Source organism: Musca autumnalis, unplaced genomic scaffold, assembly GCF_047663935.1.
Source record: "Musca autumnalis isolate F117 unplaced genomic scaffold, ASM4766393v1 scaffold_4, whole genome shotgun sequence".
NCBI classification, from domain to species: domain Eukaryota; kingdom Metazoa; phylum Arthropoda; class Insecta; order Diptera; family Muscidae; genus Musca; species Musca autumnalis.
In genome coordinates this window covers 45930229-45954626 of record NW_027411977.1, presented here as the reverse complement: position 1 = coordinate 45954626, position 24398 = coordinate 45930229, and the positions used below count along the sequence as shown (strand labels likewise).

The 24398-nt window shown below is 34.4% G+C and overlaps 1 protein-coding gene across 8 annotated transcripts in view; it reads left to right on the top strand.

Annotated features, from left to right (window-relative positions):
* mthl10 (methuselah-like 10) overlaps nt 1–13790 on the top strand; it is a 111132-nt gene extending 97342 nt beyond the window's left edge. For 4 of the 8 annotated variants that reach the window (XM_073986934.1, XM_073986932.1, XM_073986935.1 and 1 more), the window contains 2 exons: nt 12262–12430; nt 12800–13790. In XM_073986934.1, coding sequence (XP_073843035.1) covers nt 12262–12391 — 130 coding nt within the window. In that variant the 3' untranslated portion in view covers nt 12392–12430; nt 12800–13790. The remainder of the gene's footprint in view (nt 1–12261; nt 12431–12799) is intronic. The other 4 variants (XM_073986930.1, XM_073986928.1, XM_073986931.1 and 1 more) reach the window with 1 other exon arrangement.
* Nucleotides 13791–24398: the final 10608 nt, after the last annotated feature.

The following is a 24398-nucleotide window of genomic DNA, read 5'->3' as shown; positions in this document are numbered from 1 at the left end:
ATACTACACAGCCTACAAAGTTAAATAATAAAACCCGCCCGATCCTGCGAACAAGCTATGCGAGTATATTTATACCCTAAGCATTTATGCTACCGAGGGTATATGGGCAAATTTTTTGAAAATTTAACATAGTTGAAGCCAAGCTTTACACTTTTATAACTCGCGAATTGTGGTTGTTTATACAAATTAAATGGAATGTTTTTCGACTTGGAAAAAAATATTGGCCTTAAAAGTTAATTTGCATGGAAGCTATATTTATGTCAAAAAATGGGTAAAATGGGTTGAAGCCAACGTGTCTTTTTTTTGTTTTCTCTCGATTTGTGTTAAACCACACTTTTAACGAATAAAAAAATTGAGCTGTGTCTACCATTAAATGATGCTGAGATTTTGTAGCCAGATTTTAAATGGTTTTTTGAAATTTTCTTCTCATTTCGTTCCTCAAACAGGTTTTTCCAAAAATTATATATAAGATTGTAAAACTCGCGATTCTGCCCCGCCCATTTTCTTGTGTCGTGAATGTCATATTTTTCGGGCCTAATTGTTACATTCGATTTCCTCGTACTTTATTGCAAATTTTAGATTTTTACGTTGCGGAGCTAAGAAATCGTTACTCGTGAAAATTCATCTACAAAATCATCTACAAAAAAAAAATCAGCGCATTTTATCGCGTTTTCTGTGGATCGTTTCCACTGCAATGAAAAAACTGGTACATCATCTTCGTTTTTTCGAGAACAGAGATTTAAAAACTTCACTGCTAAGAGAGCTACATGAATTTTATCCCAAAGAATAGTGTGTGATGCTATATCCACGGTTCTTGAAATAGATATACAGTCGAAATCGCTTATAACGTCGGTCAAGGGACCGACCAAAATCGGACGCTATAAGCGATAGTCGTTATAAACGATATTTAAATAAAATATAATTTAAAAAAATAAAGTTTCAGTGTTTTATTTAGAAATGCACTTAAAACTAGAAAATAATTTGTCGCTTAGCCTCAATAAATATATTCTTTCTCATGATGAAATCTCTCAAATAAAACGCTTGCCGTTTAATTTTGCCACCATTTATAATTTAAATGCAAGCGTTTTATTTTAGAGATTTCATCATGAGAAAGAATATATTTATTGAGGCTAAGCGACAAATTATTTTCTAGTTTTAAGTGCATTTCTAAATAGAACACTGAAACTTAATTTTTTTTAATTATTTTTTATTTTTAACTTTTTAGTAAATACATTTTTTTTGACCACTTAGAACAAAATTACAGTCAATTTAGGCCGAAAATTTAGATAAAAACTTTAAAATGCCTGAAATCGTGTAGTACCGTTACATAAAGGCTATACCAAAACCTGGTATAGCGTCCATAATTTTTCTGTACCATTGGGGACTCCAAATGCGAAGTTACATCCAATTCTGTCCAAAAATGAAGATAAAATCCTTAAAACACTTGAAATCGGGTGGTACCACTATATGGGGGCTATATCAAAATCTGGACCTATGTCAACAATTGTTAGTGGAGAAGTTTCTGTACCATTGGGGAGTCCAAATGCCAAGTTACAGCCAATTCGGTCTCAAAATGAAGATAAAATCCTCATAATACTTGAAATCGGGTGGTATCGCTATAAGGGGGCTATACCAAAACCTGGACCTATGTCAACAATTGTTGGTGGAGAAGTTTCTGTACCATTGGGGACTCCAAATGCCAAATTACAGCCAATTCTGTCCAAAAATGAAGATAAAATCCTTAAAACACTTGAAATCGGGTAGTACCACTATATGGGGGCTATATCAAAACCTGGACCTATGTCAACAATTGTTGGCGGAGAAGTTTCTGTACCATTGGGGACTCCAAATGACAAGTTACAGCCAATTCGGTCTCAAAATGAAGGTAAAATCCTCAAAATACCTGAAATCGGATGGTACCGCTATATGGGGACTGTAGGAAAAATTGGGACCATATTCATGTATTGTCATCCAAATCTGAAAAGTGTGCAAAGTTTCAGTTCGATTGGTCAACTGCAACTGTGTGGAAAATGAGTTACCAGATTGGAAAAGCATGTAAAATTGAACACTGTACAACACTGTAAAAATGGACCAATATTGGTTTTGATTTCATATTCATGTATTGTCATCCAAATCTGAAATGTGTACAAATTTTAAGTTCGATTGGTCAACTGCAACTGTGTGAAAAATGAGTTACCACATTTGAAAAGCAAAATACCGGAAATCGGGTGGTACCGTTATATGGGGGCTATAGGAAAAAATGGACCCATATTGATTTTGGTTTCATATTCACGTATTGTCATCTAAATCTGAAAAGTGTGCAAAGTTTTACTTCGATTGGTCAACTGCAACCGTTTTAAAAACCAGTTACCAGATTTGAAAAGGGGGTTAAGATAGACACCGTAAAAACACTGTTAGAATGGACCAATATTGGTTTTGATTTCATATTCATGTATAGTCATCCAAATCTGAAATGTGTGCAAATTTTAAGTTCGATTGGTCAACTGCAACTGTGTGAAAAATTAGTTACCAGATTTGAAAAGCAAATTAGATAAAACAGTGTAAAAATGGACCAATATCGGTTTTGATTTCATATTCGTGTATTGTCATCCAAATCTGAAAAGTGTGCAAAGTTTTAGTTCGATTGGTCAACTGGAACCGTGTTAAAAATGAGGTACCAGATTTGAACTAAACACACACCAAAGCAAGTTAAATAAAACACTGTAAAAAGAGACGAAATTATATTATGTGTAGTGACTTTTGGGTATAGATACGTTGTTTTAATAAGTAAATAAATTAATTCAATTAATTTTTTATGTTTTTCATTCTATATACCTACGTATAAATTACTTAAAAACAAAAAAATAAAAAGATATATTACGTTAATAAAGGATATGGTTCTATTTAAAATAGTCTGTTATTTTAGTTTGGGACTTCTAATCCCAACATAAGTTTTAAATGTTTGTTTTGTTTATTGTTGAAGATTCAATCTCATTTTCGATTGCTTGAGTGGAGTATTCCCCCATTGGCTCAACTTCATTTATTACCCTCTATTACAGAGAGTAATGTTTTTCAAAACGAACTGACAGTGTTGCAAAATTTTACTGATAGCTACCAATATCATGATTCCATCCCGGCGAAGGGAATTATCAATTGGCTTCTCAGTTTTTGAAATGATGCCTTTTTAGCGAAAAACCGAACTCTTTAAGTGTCTAGTATTCTCATATGAATGAGAATCACACTCACAGAATTCGAAGAATTCTTAGTTGATACGTGCTGACATGTTGCAAAATATTTTGATTTTGGTGTTTCTTTGGAAAAGCCGAAAAGTGAGTGTGATTCTCATTCATATGAGAATACTAGACACTTAAAGAGTTCGGTTTTTCGCTAAAAAGGCATCATTTCAAAAACTGAGAAGCCAATTGATAATTCCCTTCGCCGGGATGGAATCATGATTTGACATTGGTTGGCAAAAATTCAAGCTTAATTGACTTAAGACCGCCTACATGTGAGTCTCAATTAAGTTGTCCAAACCCATCTTCGAACATGATGTGCATATGCTTGATATTTTGTTGTTGTTTGAGTTTAAAATTGGAAACATACAACACATATTAAGAGCATTTGTTCTTCTTCGTAGGGTTCGACGTTATAATCGATAGCAAAATTCAAATATTCCACAAAAAACCGACGTTACAACCGATATTACGTTATAAACGATATTTATTTGTGTGGAATATACAGGGCAAGAATTCGGGACTTTTGGCTTTCGTCGTTATAAGCGATATGACGTTATAAACGACGACGGTATGCACCTGCCTGTTTTTTAATGCAAAGATGCAGCCGATGCTACATCTTACCATTCAAATTATAATTCGAAAAATATATAAAAATTAAAAGATATGGTCTTGCTATACACGATAATCACATACGGACAAAGTGATTTTGATAATTACGCGATTTACACATATTTTAAACACGCATATAAATTAAAATGGTTTATGTGAACTAAATTTCCATTTAAGAAGCCGAATGATTTATCTCAACAAACCGATAATTTTCCTCAATGGGGAACCTTCTATGTAAATGTAAATAAAGCAAAATCCGCCCATTTTCTTGGGAGTTTCAAGAAAAATAAAAGAAGTACTCCAATAGATTTTTTTCAATACTTTCACTAGAATACTAGAATTCATGTTGAAACTATTTTTTCAACCAAAATTTGTTTTTTACCCAAAATTGTGCTTATTTTGGCTGTAACATCCAAACTGTTATCCCGATCATTATAATTTTGGTCTCATTTGATTCCCTGCAAAATGTTTATTAAAAACTTTTTTTGTAATTTTTTACGGCTAAATGGACCAATATTTCGAAAAAAGTCGGATCACATTTAAAGTTTTGTCAATTTGTTGTAAATTCCGCGAATACTGAGTAACATTTTACAAATATTATGCAATCTACTTACTGACGTCCCTTCGTGATAACTTTTTAGTGTGCTCATTTAAATATTTAGCGTTTTTATAATAATTTATTCTTAAAAGCAGAATTAAAACCGCGAACTTTTTTTCGCAACAACCAAAAATGTGCTCCCGAGCAGATTTGTACTGGGGAACTTTTTCTTAACCTATGGACCAAAAATCTTTGATGTAGCGCGAAAAGGAAAAAGACTTAAATCGGTTGGTACTTCCCAACAATATTTAAAAAAGTCCCTAAAATGGTATGCACGATATCTCTTGAACGGGGCAACCCATTTGGTCCAAATTTTGGATCTCCTAAGGGTACTTCCCCCATAAAAGATCAACATTTTTGTTTAAGTGTCGAAGATTCTTTGGAAATGTATACCGATGGCGTTCGCTGTGGCCCTGTTTACAGCGATATTATGTTTTCCGTGGACAAGACAATCGAAAAGATATGACAAAATGGTCCATTCCTTTAAGTACCTCCTCCGCAACACATTTGAAATTTAATCCTAATTCATTTATGTTGGCAAGTTCAAATGTCCAAAAAGGGACACAAAATTCTGAGAAGACCCTAAATACATTAGGTCTGTACGTAGATGAAAGTTTCAGTTCACATAGGCTGAGGGTCTCTCTCTGATCTCTGTCGGCAAAGCCTTTTTACTTGTTTTTCATTTATTTGTTAAAAAAACGGCATTTTGGTTGGAATTGTATAGCAATGAACGGAAAGAAACAAAACGATTCCCGTACCAATCACACAAAGCCACAAACTTTTCAGCTTCTCTGAATCGTTTCATTCTCACAACCAAAACAAAAACACAAACTTTTCAACGTAAAAAGATGGAAACCGTACGATTGGTGAAATGTAACTTCGGCTATGCTTTGCCTAGTTGTTTCATTCACCACCGAAACGACAAGTATTTTTGGGAAACGTTTGCCGTGCGTATTGTCAATGGCACACTCAGACACACACACACATGTGATTGCTTAACAACCCTATAAGTTAGCATCAGCATACCACAGTGAATTTTATCAACCACCAAACGTTTTTGATTTATTCACATGTGTTTAGTACTATTCCGTTTTCTATCTGCTCTTGTGGAGTTGAGTACTTTTCGCTTTTCGTTTTGTTCGTACTCACGAATGTAAACAAAACAAAACTAAACAGCGAGCTCGTCCAACGTGGGTTATGTTTCGTTTTGTATTGTTCCTATGGAAAATACGAAACGAAACGATTGGAAATTTTATTTAAAGTATTTTTACGTACTCTGTTGTATAGTGTTTTCGCGACAATTGTCTTCCGAAGAAACAAAATACACCATTGTAGTCAGGTCTACTAAAGTACCGAGGTGCCCGTACAATTTTAAATTGGATCCAAGTGTAAAATATTAAACTTTGTTTATTGCCTGTTTTGTATAGTTCTACGACGGTTGCAACATTAACTATTCGATTTAAATCGGCAACGGGTTCTTTCGCACCGGATTGACCCTGAACCATACATCACCCGTGCTTCAGCCAGTGGCTCTCAACTCAGTGTGCACATCTTTGCATATGTATCGTTTCTATGTGTTGAGAGCTTTCGATATTCCAGGAACACTATATGTGTGCTCAGTTTGTCATATCCGCATCCACCATATTTAAAGTTCGGTTAGATGCAATCCATGCGAGGAACTACGACAAGGACTATGTTGCTGCATGCTGCGTGAACACAGCCACCAATGAATCGTCGTCATTAATATACACGACTCCTCCCAACAGCCGTTGTTGTTCCAATCCCTTAAAATGGGTGCTTTTTGCAATTTAATTCCAATGGACTTAGGAAGGGTAGCACCAGAAGTGGATTTGGGGGATTAGCTTTTCCTATTACACCAGTATGTGCAATACAGACCTATTTCGCTTGAGCCGAGCTCTAATTATGTAACAGTCAGGTGTTGAACTGTCGTGTTGAGTTGCTGAACGTCTGAACGTCTGCTGAACTGGCCTTAAGGGAATTTTATGCACATCTTGAGTTGTGGCCTTCTGTCCTTGGTGACGATCAGAGCGTCTTAGCGCAGGCTTTGCGTGGTCAATGAAGACCCCCTACCAGAATTATTGGAGAGTGTCACAGTTCGCCAGACATACACAGAAGAAAAATCGGCGATAAAAAAACATTATCATATTGACGAAATTCAATAAAATTATTTGATACAATAAAATTTTAATATTGACTAAAATATTTATCGATTTTTTTGATATTGAACTGATAAAATATTTCAAATATTGACATATCAAGCAAAATGTGGAATATTTTGATAAATATTTTTCTCAATAGGTGAAATATTTTATCATTTGTATTTTTACTTTGTAATCAAATAATTTTATTGAATTTTGTGAATATGACAATTTTTTTATCGCCGGAAAATCGATAAATTTTTGATTGAATCCTTGAATTTTATTATCAAATGGCTTAAATTTGTTCTGTGTAGTCTTCGTTTCACCTGGACTGACAAATGTCGTCACCTGGTAATCGCTGTTTCACTTGGGCCATACCATCACCTTATAGGTGTCTCTATCAGCAGACCACCAGAATACATTACCTGACAAACGAAGTCACTTGGTAACCTGTCGTTTCACTTGGGTCAAAGCATTTCCTTTTAATTTTCTCCATCACCAAACCGTCCATTTGAATCGCCTCTGAATACCGCTCATTCATCAATCATAAGTAAACTAATTGGTCTAGTTTTAGAGAGTTCACCAATCACCGCTTCAGAGATCTGCCCAACCCTTCTGATGTACGGGTAGCAGAAAGGGCGTTCTGAGACATCATTCCTGCTGCAGTTGCTTTCCATATACCGAATATACCCGAAGTGAGACCAAACTTCCCAGCTGAGGTGGCGGGACTGGCAAATGAACATAATGACTTTCAGAAATCCAACCCCTGAGACCTCAGAGTAAAGGAGTACTGAATGTTGAAAGGTGGTCCGTGAGCATAAGCGGACAAGTGGCTAGATCATCTGAAGTGTTGCAACATTGGAGCTGGAATAAGTCGCGAAAGTGAAGTCCGACAAGAAGAGTACTATGTCTGATCACTTGAACCATTATGATTTACAGGGGATGATGTTGCGAATGTCATCTGGAACCTCTCCATGGTAATGTTGAAAAATCTAGCTGTGCCGGAAGTCGGATATCTCACTTAAGTTCTCAAACTGTCGTTAGCTAACCACATCGTTCCCGATGTGTGCAAAATGGGTAGGGTGGTCCAGCTACTGAAGCCAGGCAAGGATGCCAGCAAAAGTGAATCGTACAGGCCGATTTCGCTTTTGTCGACCGTAGCAAAGACACTTGCGGCCTTAGTTCCATAAGCATGGGTTCCGCAATGCGCCCCTGAGTACTGCAACAGGGTGCCTTCTTCAATAGACCTACATGAGGAGGGGAATATTTGTCCATTGCAGCAACACAATGTGGAAAAGAGTGTCTTAGTCAAATTATAGCAAGTTTGGTCAAGAAATGCAGCTAAAATTCTCAAAATACCGAAAATATGAAGGTATTTTTAGATGGGACCTATGCCAAAAAGTGGAACTTTATTGAAAATGTTTAGTAAAAATGTTTTTTAAAATATCGGGCAGTTACGTCAAACAATGTGGCTAAACCCCTCAACTTACCGAAAATCTCTGAAGATACCGTTATGTGGCGGCTATACCAACACATGGACCTGTGTTGATGATTTTTTTTTTTTTTTGTGGAGAACTTTCGTGGCAACTTCGAATGCCAAATTACAGCTGATTTGGTTAACAATTTTAGCTAAAATCCTCAAAACACCGAAAATCGGGATGTACCATTATATGGGGTCTATACCAAAACATGGACCTATGTTGACGATTTTTGGTGGAAAACTTTCTGAGAACCTCAAATGTCAACTTAAAGCTAATTCGGTTAAAATTTTTACCTAAAGTCCTCAAAATCCATAGTAGTTTAATACAAAAAAAGTTCAAGAAAATTGAAAAGTAATCATTGATTTTAATTATTAAACGCGAAAACTGCATCCAAGCCGAATGTGCAAACATTTTTATACCCTATACCACTATGTGGGGAGGGTATTATAAGTTGGTTTTGGTCAAAAAGTTTGTAACGCATCGAAATAATGGTCGTAGACCCATACTTATATATACCAAAATGAATGTCTCGACGAGCTGAGTGGATCTGGCTAAGTGTGTCCGTCCGTCAGTCCGTCCGTCTGTCCGTCTAAACCTTGTAATCACGCTACAGGTCGCAATTTTCATCGGATCGTCACGAAATTTTGGATGTTTGTGGGGGTCCCGGAGGGGAAGAAGCCTATTGATTTTGGTGATGGTCGGATAATTTTTAGGGGTCGGAATGGGCAAAAAACTTATGTGGATAAAAATACAACGTTTTTTTTCCAAAGCGAATATCTCAGCTTCTATACGGGGTATACCAAAAGCAAAACCTGACAATAAAAGTAAAAAATATCACCTTTCTAATGATGTAAAGTAGGTTCTCGTAGGTGATCAAACAAGGAAGATATCACAATAGTCGCAACTTAAACCCAACTTTTCATTTTTGCGATTTCAATTATAATGACGATTATCACAGCTTTGGTTGGGGACTTTCCAAAAGCAAATCCTGGCTATGAAAGTAGAAGATCCCATCTTTACAACGATGTAAACTAGGTAGGCGTAGGTGACCAAATAACGGAGATTTCGCAATAGTCGCTAATAAATCCCATTTTTCCACTTTTTTGGAAATCCTATTGATTTTGGTCATGGTCGGATAATGTTTAGGGGTGGTAATGGGCAAAAAACTTATTTGGAGAAAAAGACAACGTTTTTTTCCCAAGCGAATATCTTAGCTTCAATATGGGGTATACCAAAAGCAGAACCTGGCCATGAAAGTAGAAAATATCGCCTTTCTAATGATGTAAAGTAGGTTCTCGTAGGTGATCAAACAACGAATATATCGCAATAGCCGCTAATAGAACCCCACTTTTTATTTTTGCGATTTTAATAATAATGACGAATATCACAGCTTTGGTTGGGGATTTTCCAAAAACAAAGTCCGACTATGAAAGTAGAAGATCCCATCTTTACAGTGATGCAAATTAGGTTGGCGTAAGTGGCCACATAACGGAGATATCACAATAGTCGGCAATACATCCCATTTTTTCATTTTTTTGTTTTTGTAATCACGCTACAGGTCGCAATTGTGATCGGATCGTCACAAAATTTTGGGGGTTAATGGGGATCCTACAGAGAAAGAAGCCTATTGATTTTGGTGATGGTCGGATAGGCGTCGGAATGGGAAAAAACTTATTTGGAGAAAAAGTCGACGATTTATTTCAAAGCGAATATCTCCGCTTCTAAAAGGGGTATATCAAAAGCAAAACCTGCTAATGAAAGTAGAAAATATCACCTTTGAACGTAGGTTTTCGTAGGTGGTCAAACAACGAAGATATCGCAATAGCCGCTAATAGAACACAAATTTTCATTTTTGCGATTTCAATAATAATGACGATTATCACGGCTTTGGTTCGGACCTTCCAAAAGCAAAGTCTGACAATGAAAGTAAAAAAATCCCATCATTACAATGATGTAAAGCAGGTTGGCGTAGGTATCGAAATAACGGACATATCGCAATAGTCGGTAATACATCAATTTTTCCACTTTTTTGGAAATCACGCTATAGGTCGCAATTTTAATTGGATCGTCACGAAATTTTTGGTGTTATTGGGTGTCCCACAGAGAAAAAAACCCTTTAATTTTTGATAATGGGCGGATATTATTCAGGGGTCGGAATGTGAAAAAAATATTTGGAAAAGAGACCAACGTTTTATTTCAAAGTTAATATCTCCCTTCTGTAGGAGGTATATCGAAAGCAAAACCTGGCAAGGAAAGTAGAAAATATCACCTTTACAACGATGTTAAGGTAGGTTGTCATAGGTGGTCAAACAACAGAGATATCGCAATAGTCGGTAATGCATCCCTTTTTCCATTTTTGTGCAATCACACTACGCAATTTTGATCGGATCCTCACGAAATTTTGGGGGTTGATGGGGGTCTAACAGAGAAAGAAGCCTATTGATGGTTGGCATATATCCCACTTTTCCATTTTTTATTTGGGTTGTACTGTCGATGCACTTAAAAGCGTTTCAAAAAAATTGACCTGTGTTAATGAAGACATTCAGAGCAAAGGCGCTAAGCTATTCCAATTTTAATATTTTGAATTTTATTAGTCAAAAGCTTATGAACGGGGGTAGTGGTATAGGGTATTACATAGTCGGCCCCGACCCGACTATAGCCTTGGCTCACTTGTTCTATTTAAAAATGCAAAAAATGTTTTTTTTTTTTTCCTATTTGTATTTCTTTGCATATAGTTTTTACAGAATTCGACTTTTTCAAGACGCGAAATCTTTGGAACCTTTAGTTAAGAAAATCTGAAAATATACTAAAATTGTTGTAAAATAATTCAGGTAAATCTCGGGATTTGTTGTTTTTAAATTTTAAAACAACAAGTTTTATTTAAAGTGGGATGTAGTTAAAATTGATTTAATTTCGGGAAAGGCAAAGAATACTAGTTTCGTCCAACGCCACTTGGACTCATCAGTTCTCTTAGTTCTTTGTATTGAAACAAAGAACTCTTCCCCAATTTTATGACGACCAGAGCTCAAGAATAAACGAAACCGATGAATTCGTTTAAAAGCGAATTCATCAGAAATATTTAAAAAATCTCGTAGCCGCATATGTAAACCAAGTAACTACTTACCACTGTTATGGTCTTTGCATTGCAAAGAAACGCATAACAAATTTTGATGGTTGGTTGTAAACAACAACAAACTATCGTCACCGTGCTGTGTGTCTATTTTTAGATTCACTTTTGACAGTTTTGTTGAGATGTGTATTATTTTATTGTTGTAAAATAATTCAGCAAAATCTCGGGTTTTGTTGTTTTTAAATTTTAAAACAACAAGTTTTATTCAAAGTGGGTTGTAGTGGGATGCAGGGATGCCAACTGTTCTGAGGTAAAAATCGCTACAGGCACATACGCACCATAGGTCTTTAGCGATTTTTACCTTAAAACAGCTGACATTCCTGCTTAAACAGTGGTTTTTGTACGTCAAAAATCACCACAAGTAGCGGGAAAACCACCAACTTGGCACCCCTGGTGGGACGTAGTTGAGCTCTGGTCGTCATAAAATTGGGGAAAAGTTCTTTGTTTCAATACAAAGAACTAAGAGAACTGATGAGTCCAAGTGGCGTTGGACGAAACTAGTATTCTTTGCCTTTCCCGAAATTAAATCCATTTTAACTACATCCCACTTTAAATAAAACTTGTTGTTTTAAAATTTAAAAATAACAAAACCCGAGATTTAGCTGAATTATTTTACAACAATAAAATAATACACATCTCAACAAAACTGCCAAAAGTGAATCTAACATATACTAAAATGTTTTGCTGATGAGCAGTATCAGCACCCAAAAAATACAGGAAATCAAAAACCTCATTTTAAAAAGCGTCCGATTTCACTCAGAAACCCCAAAATACCCAATAAATCCCAAGATGTTGGCCCAGAAATATCTCAACATCTCCTCCATTTACCACCCGTACTAAAAGGTGCGGTTAAGTCCAAGTAGTGTTTGTTATCTCTATTAAATCTTTTATAGGCGTATGGGCTTAGAACTGTGAAGTTGGAACAATATGTCTGGTATTATTTCGCAAAATTCCCCTTTTCACATATATAGATCATATTATTTTATTTATATAAATTTAAATGGTTTGGATTTTTTTATAAAAAATGTGTATTTTCCCCTTTCCAAAGTTATTTCAAGCGACCCGGTACACCAAAATCCAATTCGTCAAACTCTACGAATTCCATCAATTCCGTGATGACACAAAAATCAAAAGTATTCTCCATACCAATGGCAACATCCAATTCAATGAAATTTTAATAAAGAAACAAATGAATTTCGAATCTCTGAGTAATAAAGGTAAAAGTGTAATAAAACAGAAATATTGGGAAATAATATGCAATACTTAAGGTGTGCGGTATTAATGATATGGGGCATCAAACAAACACACTTACATTGCACAATGGGAATACAAACACAAATTATTTAAAACACTTAATCAAATTTACCAATTCATTTATGTAAAATAACCTTGAATAAGGTGTAAATAATCCTTCATTATTTCCTAAAAAATATTTAACAATTAATTTTATGTTACTAAAACCATTAATTTAATTAATTTTTTTTAATTAATGCATGTTGTATTTATAATATATGTCTATGTGTGTGCCCAATTTAAAATGCATTTGAATTAAAAAAATAATAATTTATATTTTTCCTCTCTCTTAGATACTCATCGGTACGGGAAACCAGCAGCAGTAATCAGCGACAAAGTCAATATTCCACACGCACCACAACTAGCAGCATGGGTAATTTAGCCAACAGTGTACTGTCGTCTGAGAAGCCGTTGATCAAACCCCTTGAAAGTGTTACCAGTTTTGACTAAGTCCTGCGCATTACTTGCCCATCATCGTTGCAGAAATGTGCCTTGGTAGCAAACTTTATATTACCTTATCATGTGACAAATTTTAACATTTTCTATCGAATCTTATCGGAGTAATTTTTTAGTTGTTTAAGAATATTTTAAGATTGATGTAACTCTAGAATCTTTAACAACAACAAACAAAAAGACATGCACAACCATCGAGAAATCCCCCAATTGTAAATGTTTATTTGCGGTTAGTGTTGATCACTAATTATGCCAAGAGAATTTTAAGGATATTTTTTTAAATTGAGTGAAACTGTGTTTAACTTATAATGTAGCCATAAAATTCCCAGAATGTTAAAACTCTTATATGAAACAACATATGAATGACTGAAGTGATTCCAAAGCATTTCTAAATATACAATTTTGAATTTACTGTGAACCTCAGCGACAATGGATAACAAGGACTATTGAGGAATTGCGAAAATGCAAACCACAAAATTCCTCAAACAAAAATAGAATATTAACGAATTGCTTTGGTATTACTGAAAATGAATATCACATCTCTATAAGTGTTTTGTATGTAATAGTTTACAATATGTAATCATTCCCTTGAAGTTAAGTTATAAATATATAATGTCTTCTGTTATCCTGTCCTATCCTAACTCATTTTACCATAAATTGTAATTGTATTATCTCTTCCCATAACATAAATAAACATATTTTTAGAATTATAATTAATGTTATATAATAAGAGAAAGAAAGAAAAACAAAAATTGCACAAGCTATTCAAAATTCTTAAATGTTTTGTTGTAAATAAAAAGCCAAAGAATTTTTTTCGAGTACGAAACAAAATTTGAATTCCATTTATTTCTGCTTTCCTTAGCATATTGAAAATGGACTGGCTAATATCGGACATAGTACAACACAAAGAATGTAGGGATAGGCTATGATCGAACGGGCTTGACTATGGTATACCTTACAGCACGACTTTTTTATGTAAAAGAGATAATTAAAGAACGTGGTAGAGTGTCGCAGAAATCTTTTCAAATCATCAGCTGTCAACTAGATAATTGCAGTTATAAGCTTTTTCCACCATAATTAGGAGGATATAAATAAATTTGTAATTTATCGAAGTATTCGTCGGATGTCCGACATATCGGAACAATTTCGGAATCAAAATCGTTCAGATTTCGTATCGATTTCTATACGATTTTTAGTAAGGGAATTCGTTCAGATTTCGGAGAAAATGTCGGAAGTAAATTTCCCTTCGAATATGCTAAGGTTTTTCTTCCGATTTCGTTACGAATTCGGATCGATATGTCGGAAACAAATTTCCCTTCGGACAACAACCACCTTTTGTATATATCTAACAAGCAACATTTTAGTTTGTTGTCGAAAAAGAAAATGGTTGGTTATAAAATTCGCATATAAAAGGTGACAATTGGTTCCCTTTGCATTAGTTTGTGACGATATGGTACTACTAGTTAGGCCTAGAATTATTTCTGGACTTATTGTGACAATTGGAATTTTCATTGGTAGCGGGTAGAGAGAAGAAGATGGAAAATGGTATATTTCCTTCGTATTCCTTTTTTATACCAGAACTATGTTAATAATAGGTACGAATATGTTCAGTCCATCAGCACTAACTTCTGTTATTGATTGCTGCATTTATTTGTAAGTTATTAAGAAAATGCAAATGTGAATTATTTATACAAATCGTCGTTTACGAAAAAATGGTGGATTTAATTTAAGAGTGAATAATCGCTACTGACTTTTCGACGTTTACTTGGGGATAAAAAGGTGTCAATTGGTTCCCTTCGCATTACTTAGTGGTCATTTGTGTACCAGTACAGGTTAGAACTAGTTCTGGACCTCTTAAATTACAGCAATTGGAATTTTCATTGCAAACGGGATGTTTTAAATGTGTAAAAACTTTTTAGTTCTGGAACGAAGCTCATATAAATTACAATATGAATGAAAGTAAAAAATTGTACACAGAAAAAACAAAAGTATGAATTTTTTTACTAATTCCGTTCATAATTTTTGTTGTCCATAATTTGAACGTACCTCTTTTAAAGTGAATGGACAATTTTTTTTACTCATGCACACAATACTATTTTTGCAAAAGTATGAATGCTTTTCTAAAATACAAAAATAAATTTCATAGTTTCTCCTACGTTAACCACTATTTTCTGGCAAAACCGGTTTGTATGCTTTGCCTACAAAGATATGGTGGATTTGCTTCTATTGTTTTTGTGTTTCCTCCCCTCCATCGTATCTACACCAGACATGCACGCGTCTTTACGAAAAAGTTAACTGCAACTCTCTTTCCCATACAAAAATCCAAAATAGCATTCTCTTCTTGTGCACCATTGATCTACACGCACATTGACTGCGTGTCAACAAAGCTCAACAACCTAAACAACCACCACTACTCACCGCTACCACACTAACTACCCAGCAAACCAAATGTCGGATGTCCGACATATCGAAACAATTTCGGAAGCAAAATCGTTCAGATTTCGTATCGATTTCTATACGATTTTTCGTAGGGGAATTTGTTCAGATTTCGTTACGATTTCGGAAAAAATGTCGGAATAAATTTCCCTTCGAATTTGCTAATGTTTTTCTTCCGATTTCGTTACGAATTCGGATCGATATGTCGGAAAAAAATTTCCCTTCGCACAACAACCACCTTTTGTATTAGATATATACAACAACAAGCAACATTTTGGTTTGTTGTCGAAAAACAAAATGGTTTGTTATAAAATTCGCATATACATTTTTTAAATATTTTAAATATAAATGCAACATATAATAATTGAAACTAGTGCTGATAGACTCAACATATTCGTACACAAAGTTTACATTGTTCTACTATAACCACAAAATGATAACAACAGTGAAAATCATTAGATATCTTTGAAATTATAATCTTCCAATAAAAAACATAACAAAGAAAATTTATCAATAAAAAAGAGGCATCAGAGAAAAATTTTTTCCTTCGATAATCATACGAAATTATTCCAAAAGTGTTCAGAAATCTTTACGAAAGTTCGGAAGGTACCTCCGATTTTCATACGACATTATTCCGAAATCGTTCAGAAATCTGTACGAAAATTCGGAGGAAGAAATTCGAATTCCGAATTTCCCAAGGATTTTCTTCCGATTTCGTTGCGAATTCTGACCGAAATCGATCCGATTTCGCTCCGACATTTCGTTCCGAAATTATGTCAACCACTTCATACAACTTTCGTTAAGATATCGTTACGATTTCGGATCAGATATCGGACGTAACGTCCGAAATTTGTTCCGATTTCGTTACGATATCGGTACGATTGGTTTGCTGGGTAACCACCATAGATTTCGTTTGTTTTCGGAAGACACACCATATCAATAGCATTAATTGGCAAATACAATTTTTGGACCGATATAATCCATCTTTGAACTTGAACTAAGTTTGGACAAAATATTACGAAACCCAAATTTTGGACCGAATCGGCAGATCCGTTCGAGAGTTATCTTGCGCTCCAACCACTACACACGGTGTCATAGGGTTTTTTGTAACTTTCAGGCTATTTTCTCAGGAAGTATGGACTTTCCCCTAATGAAACTTACAGCGTCGTATAGAGGACAGCGAATACAACTTGCGTAAACAAAAATCAAAGCGATTCGAGACCAGGTCCTAAACTGAACTTTTCCGAAATTTTGTGTGGGAGGTACCCGAAGGAGTGGACCGACAGAGTCCATATTGGAACCTCATCTAAGCTTGGTGGAAATTACATGATGTGCAAAGTATGGACCAAATCGGTTATTCCCTACAAGAGTTGTGGTGGACACAAGTTTTGCGACAATTTTTGAACATTTGTGGGGGAGGTACCTGAAGGAGTGGACCTATATGGCCCATCTTCGAACTTAAATCGAATCTGGACAAAATATTTCGATACCCAAAATTTTAACCGAATCGATTGATCCGTTCGAGAGTTATCGTGCGCACCAGCCAGCCAGACAGACGGACGGACATTGCTAGATCTACTCAAAATTGTCTGAAACGGATATCGTACAAACATACTTGGGGTCTAAAACCATTATTTCGATGAGGTACATTTTTGGTCGTATCAAAGTGTAAATACCCTCTTTAGCCTAAAGGCTGAGGGTATAACAACTAATTTGAAAATAAAATAAAAAAATAGTTTCAAAATAAAATAAAAAAAAAAAAAATTGTATAGCAAAAATAAATTACTGAAAAATATAAAAAGAGTTTTGGAATATCAGCATTTTTTTCTTTAAAGAAGATTATTTTGAAATAAATAAATTTGTTCATATTTTGCAAAATAGAATACATATAGTACATGTTTATGATTCATTCAAAAAAGAAACCGGTATTTATTGCTTTATGAACTAGGTACATAAAATACAAAAATCTGAACATTGGAAAATTTTTTTGAACACTATTCATATATTGAATGAATTTTTTTTCTGTGTATATCAAAAAATATCACAATAGCTGGACCAACTGAAGTGTTTTTTAACAATGCTCAAGAATTTGGCAAAAAAAATTATTTGCGTGGAAGCTATGTGCGCGCTCATGAATAAAAGTAGGTAAAACCACGTTGAAGCAAACTAAAGGGTGTTTTTTTAAGCGCGATAGAACTTGAAATTGTAAAAATAACACAAAAAATTAAATTGTAATCAACATTTTTTTTTAATCGAAAGATCAATACGTGACATTAACATTTGAAAATGACTTCGGGCATATGGGCACCGGGGCTGTTCTTGACGAAGTGCATTCTGGACGTCCAATTTTTGGCCACTTTTTCGAGCACTGCTGGCCGTATGTCACGAATAACACGAACAATGCTGGCCTCCAAGGCATCAATTGTTGCTGGTTTATCAGCATAAACCAGTGACTTCACGTAGCCCCACAGGAAATAATCGAGAGGTGTCAAATCGCACGACCTTGTAGGCCAATTGGCAGGTCCACTTCTCGAAATCAACTTATCGCCAAATTTTGATTTCAATAAGTCGATGGTTGCGTTCGCCGTATGGCACGTAGCGCCATCCTGTTGAAACCACATCTCCTCCGGATCAATGTCATCCATATTTTCAAACAAAAAATCATTGATCATGGTGCGGTAACGATCTCTATTGACCGTAACGCGAGCTCCGGCCTCATTTTTGAAGAAATAAGGTCCGATGATGCCACCAGCGTGAAAACCGCACCATACGGTGCATTTTTCTGGATGTAATGGAGTCTGTAGGGTCTATTGTGGATTGGTCTCACTCCATATGCGGCAATTTTGCTTATTAACAAACCCGTTAAGCCAAAAATGCGCCCCATCGCTGAACACAATTTTGCGATAAAACAACGGGTCATTTTCCAACTGATTTTCAAAGTAAATTTGTATAATTTCGTAGCGTTGTTCAAGCGTGAGTCTATTCATGATGATTTGTCAGAGTATACTGAAACAAATAAAAAAAAAAGTTTTATCAAAATTTAATTTTTTGTGTTACTTTTTACAATTTAAAGTTCTATCTAGCTTAAAAAACACCCTTTAGATGCCGGTCAAGCCGTTTGAATTACTGATATCTACCCAAAGTGAAAGTAAACAAATACAAAATGAAGATTACACTTCTAATATATCATTTTTTTTAAATCTCCTCTACATCCACCTTTTATGCCATTTTGAAGCTGGATTCTACAGTGCCTGGCATAATTATTTTGACAAGTGTAAAAAATTATGTGTTTGGATTTTACAGGACTAGTCTTATTCAAAAATATGAAAAAATATTCTGGCTAATCCTTTAATAGAGTACTTAAAATTAGTAATAAATTTTATCAATTCAAATATACGCACTTTTGTAGTGGAAATAAAAATTCGCTGCGTGGCATAAGTATTTTGACAAAATTGTTCTATTGATTTTTAGACCTCAACAATTTAAAATGTCTTCTTAATATTTTTGATTACACTATGCAACACTGAAAATGCAAACAACTTCTAGTATGCATTTTTTAAATGTTCATATTTAGATTACAAAAACCCTAGTAGGGTTTTGTCCTGTCAGATCCAGTTCGGATTTTATGACCTCATCTAAACCGGGCTAAATCTACACTTTTTTGCATTTATCAGGCCTTTATCTCAGAAACGAATAGGAATTTGGCCTTGCTGTCTTTAGCAATATTGTAGCCCTAAACTAGTAGAACTATTGGGAGTTGAACCAAGAAACCTGTTGTAAAAATCTTCCAAATAAAGTTCTCAACAATTCTTTAGAACATTCTGAAACTCTTAAATGCTTACTTCATGGTGTTTCAGCGGTATTTTGCATCATATCTTTTACTACACCTATTTCAAACACAGTTCACACCAAGAGTTTATTCTCGCATTTCGGATTTCACAACATTACATTTTTACTAAATCGTCGTTGAAAAATGTACTGAAAACAACGTGATAGAGGCATTTGACAACAATGACATGTTCTGAAGAGTTGTGTATTACATTCCAGGAGAAATTTTACCAAAAGAAAATATTCAGGAAAAATTAACGGTTTTGGAGGTACGGTGCGAAATGTTTAAAAATTGTTGAATTTTTGCATATATTTTGAAATTTGAGGCAGTAAATGTAGTTTTTCGAGTCCATTATTTCTCCAAATATTTTATTCATATCCTTATCTACAAATTTGCTTCAGAGGTCAGAAGAAGATTCGCATTGGTTTCAGAGATATAGCCCCGAATTTCTTTAAAAACTCAATATTTAACCATGTTTAGATGGGGCCATAAAATCCGAGCTGGATCTGACACAACAAAACCCAACTGAGGTTTCTTGTCGTTTGGGTCTATACTTTCAAAAAATCCTCAGTTCGAATTGTTTGCACAAGATCACCTTAAAAATGTTGCACAGTGTTATTATCACTTACGGTAAAAAAATATATTTCACAGACATCTGTACCATTATGGATCTATTTACGGATCGGTATTTCAAAGAAATAAGGACATTTAATAGATTTATCATTAAACAATAGAGACGTACGCAGGGGGGCCTGAAACCCCGTGTTTGTTTTGTCATATTCGAGCTATATAGAGGCTTCGATTCTTTACAGTCATCCTGTATCCATTAAACTACGAGTTTAGTATTGTGGGAATGGAAGTGCATGTAAAAATGTCTATTGGACAAACTGTATGAAGGGTCCTTCGTGGAGTATATCTTGAATGACAGTCAAAAATTTGTTTCGCTGCCTTCACCAAAATATTTTTATTTTATTTCAGACAAATTTATTGCTAAACTGTAGGAGAAAAAAATAATTTTTGTGCGTCAAAAACTGCTTAAATCTGTTATTTTGCATTTTTCGCTGGATGGATTTTTAGGTTTTTTTTAGGTTTTCACGATTTTGCTTGGAAACCGCAAGTCCTACCAAAATGGGACTAAAGAAAATGTTGTAGCAGTGAAAATTCTGTACAAGATTGGCTGATTAATTAACAATTTCCTAGGTTTTTTTTCCTAGAGGTTCCGATCAAACTTTCAAATTTGTTTCTTAGGTCTTCAGGATTTAGCTCTAAGACTGCAAATCCTTTCGAAATGGGACTAAAGAATATGTTGTAGCTGTGAAAATTCTCTACACGATTGGCTTTCGTAATTTTTTCCTAGGTTGTACCATTTCTGAGACATATAAGTTTCATTTGTAAAATTGCACATTGTTTTATAAGAAGGCGATACAGTCAATCCATTGTCCTAATATGATCTTCTATATCTCAATAACGGTAAAAACTGCGAAGATATCTTAAAAGCCAATCTAGTAGAAAATTTGCATAGCTACAACATTTTCCCATTTCGATAGGACTTGCGATTTCCAAGCAAAGTCGTAAAACCCTGATAAACCCTTAAAAATGTCAACTTGAATCACGATTTATTTAAAAAGCTCTCCGGCGAGTTTTTTTGTTTTTCTCATCTATGAAGATTGTAGTTTTAGAATCCGCAAAAAGGTCCAGGTGTAAGCACCTTCCATTTAAATTTGGTTCAAGAGCACCGTAAAATGTGCTCATCGAAATATTGCTTTGGACTTCACATATGTTTGGACGAAATTCGTTTCAGGCAAGCTGGAATTACTTAGCACAGTCTGTGTTTGTCTGGCAGACTGGAGCGCATAATAACTCTCGAACGGATCAACCGATTTGGTGCATGTTTTGGATCTCGTAATAATTTGTCCAAATTAAATTTACCAATATATACTAATATAACGGTACCTTCGCAATAAAAGTTTAATTTTTGTGCTAAAATGGTACGATAACTCTCGAAGGGTGTAAGAGATTCGGTCTAAACATCGCAATATTTCTTTCAAAATAGATCTTACCTAGTATGGATTACATTGGTCCACTCCTTCAAATATCGTACAATTACTGTTCAACGTACATCAAGTTCCAAAAGAATAGGTATTGACAACATGTTCAGATACCTCTCTGACAAAAATTCAACGCAAGTGCAGTTTAAAGAATATTCGAGGATCCTTTTGGGCATCTTGAACAAAGATACTTCTTGTAGTCTTGTTTAAAGCGATATCTAATTTTTTGTGTGCAAGTTCAAGCTTCCTGACAAAGATTTAAATACTAAGTCTATCAACTAAAATGACTTGTGGGCGAGGTAAATATCGAAAGAAGTGAGTCTTAAAAAAATTCAATATTTTTATTGGCATAATAATTTTTGTTTAGCCGGTATTCGATCTGTTCATAGTCGCAAATATCGGGTTGGACTGTGTACCTTATCATTTCATATAAAGCGAAAAGTATTTCTTACCAATTTCCATACAAACATCCTGCAAAAATTTGCACTTTTCGTTCTTATGTGGCATTTTGTCTTGCAGATATGTACAAATTTTCGTTGATTTAGAATGTCAGTATATAGGATAGGGTCACTTCGTGGTGTTTAGGTAAAATTTTAAGTTTTGAAGTATTAAGAGAACAATAGTAGAATTTATGACAAACAATTTCGTAAAATATTTTGATCTGATTTTTTTTTTTTTTTGAAAACAATACAAATACAAAATTAACCCTAAAAATTCCTTAAAGACCTCTTTAGTGACCTGACGAGGGTTATTTTTTAACATTCGGCATTCTTCTTAGTAAAGTTGCCAACGACACCGCGTACCTAAAGTGGAAGGATTCCTAACATTTATTTTTAATTTTTGCATATTTCTGGAGTTTCTATAAGATGTGGAGTTTTAATGTACTAGGACATATAATAAAATTTTGTGGCGAACAAATTTGTAGAATATTTTGATCTATTTTGATAAAAAATTTCAAAATACTGAAATAGGGGCGGACTTTTATATGGCGACTATACCGAATGTGCTTCGATATGGTTTATTTTCGTTCTAAATATCCAGGGACTTATATTTTATGCTTTGTACAAATTTTAACTTGTATCCTAAATATTGTGAACTCTGTCTCTCTCTCTATTGAATTTGTTCATAAACTTGTGCCAACATTTCATATAAACTCAACTAACAATAACCTCTAGAATAGATTTACGTAGGGCTATACAACATTTTAAATTTTCATTATTTTTGGTCAAGTTGGCCCCCCCGAAATGAAATCCTGCGTACGTTCCTGATTAGCAACGTAGGTTTTCGTTTTGCTATAGCTGCAATATAAGGGGTCCCTCAGTCGTTGAATATAAAATATTCTAATAAAACAATTTACAGCATAGATCCTTGCTTTGGACCTAACCGTCCATCCCCCAAACATTTACAAATGAAAATCAAATACGAGGGCGGTTCGGAAACTTCTTAGCCTTTCAATGAAAGAGAATAGTTAGTTTTTCAAAAATATTTTTATTTTTCTCTATAATCTTCTGAAACTTCAATACACTTAGTCCAACGCTTTTCTAGCAATTCTATCCCTTGATTAAAATAGTTTTCCTCAAGGTGTTCAAAATAGTGGTTTACAACTGTAATTGCGTCTTCATTTGAGGTGAAACGCTTGCCAGCAAGGAATTTTTTTAGAACAAGTAAAAGTCACTGGGAGCTAAATCAGGATAATAAGGTGGGTGGTCAAGCAACTCGTACTTTAATTCGTTGATTTTAGCCATTGTTAAAACACTCTTGTGCGCTGGTGCGTTGTCTTGATGAAAAATTATTTTTTTGTGTTGTAAGCCAGGACGCTTTACTCAAATGTGTACATTTAATTGATCTAAAAGGTTGCAATAGTACTCTGAATTTATTGTTTTACCCTTTTGCAGATAGTCAATCAATAAAATACCTTTGAAGTCCCAAAAAACCGTTGCCATAACCTTAGCAGCCGATTGAATGGTTTTTGCCTTCTTTGGGGCACTTCCTCCAGCTTCAGTCCATTGTTTGGATTGTTCTTTTGTCTCTGGAGTATAGTGGTGGATCCATGTCTCATCAACAGTTATGAAACGACGCTTAAAATCCATTTTATTTCGCTTAAAACGATCCAAACAAGCTTGAGAAATGTTCATTCTTATGCGTTTTTTAACGACTGTTAACAAATGCGGCACCCATCTTGCAGAAAGCTTTTTCATCTGTAGTTCTTCATGCAAAATTAAATGGACTCGATCATTTGAGATGCCCATGATATTAGCAATTTCACGCACTTTTATTCGTCGATCATTTAATCACCCTTATTACGGTTGGCGTTGTCGTATCCAAAATTGCAAGCTGACGTGTCGTAACGTCTAATTGGTATTATGTATGTTTTTGAACAAAAAAGCAAAAATTTCAATTTTTAAAGAATTCTTTTGGTAACAAACATAATTAGAATTATTAGTAGATCATTTTTAAACTTTTAATTCAGAAGAAAAACTAACCCTATAGTTTTTACAATCAAAATAAGTGTTTGGCGTAGACGTTTTTGTGGTCGTTGGCGTAGTCGTTGTCGTAGGGATATTTTTTGGTACCACGTAACATTTACGACAACGACAATTTTTTTCTCATACAAAATTTAAAAAATATATATTTTTTAATTGTAAAACAATTCGTTTGAAATAATCTTTTGAGCAAGAACTAAGAAATTTACATTGCATCAATCGTTATATGAGTACTCTAACAAATTTTCAATAGAAAGTTTGTCATCTGATAAAGACACGAAATTTATCTTACGCAAATGAATCAAAGTAGAAAAATTTGTATTTATTATAGTTATTTTCCAATATATTTTAACAATCATTGCCAAAAAATTCTTTTGAAATTAATTTGTTTTTATTTTTATATGCTGTCGTTTACAAAATCGGTCACGACTCTTTCCTCGTATTTCAACGCCATACGTAATACCAATTTGTCGTGTTACGCCATACGTAATACCGATTTGTCGTATCAAAAAAAAAAATAAATGTTGTATTTAAATCAAGAAATGCGTTCTGGAAATTACAAATGTATTTCTTTCGATTTTTTAAGGACATAAAATGCTATAAAAGACAAAAAATATCGTTGTATATAATTTTTCATCATATA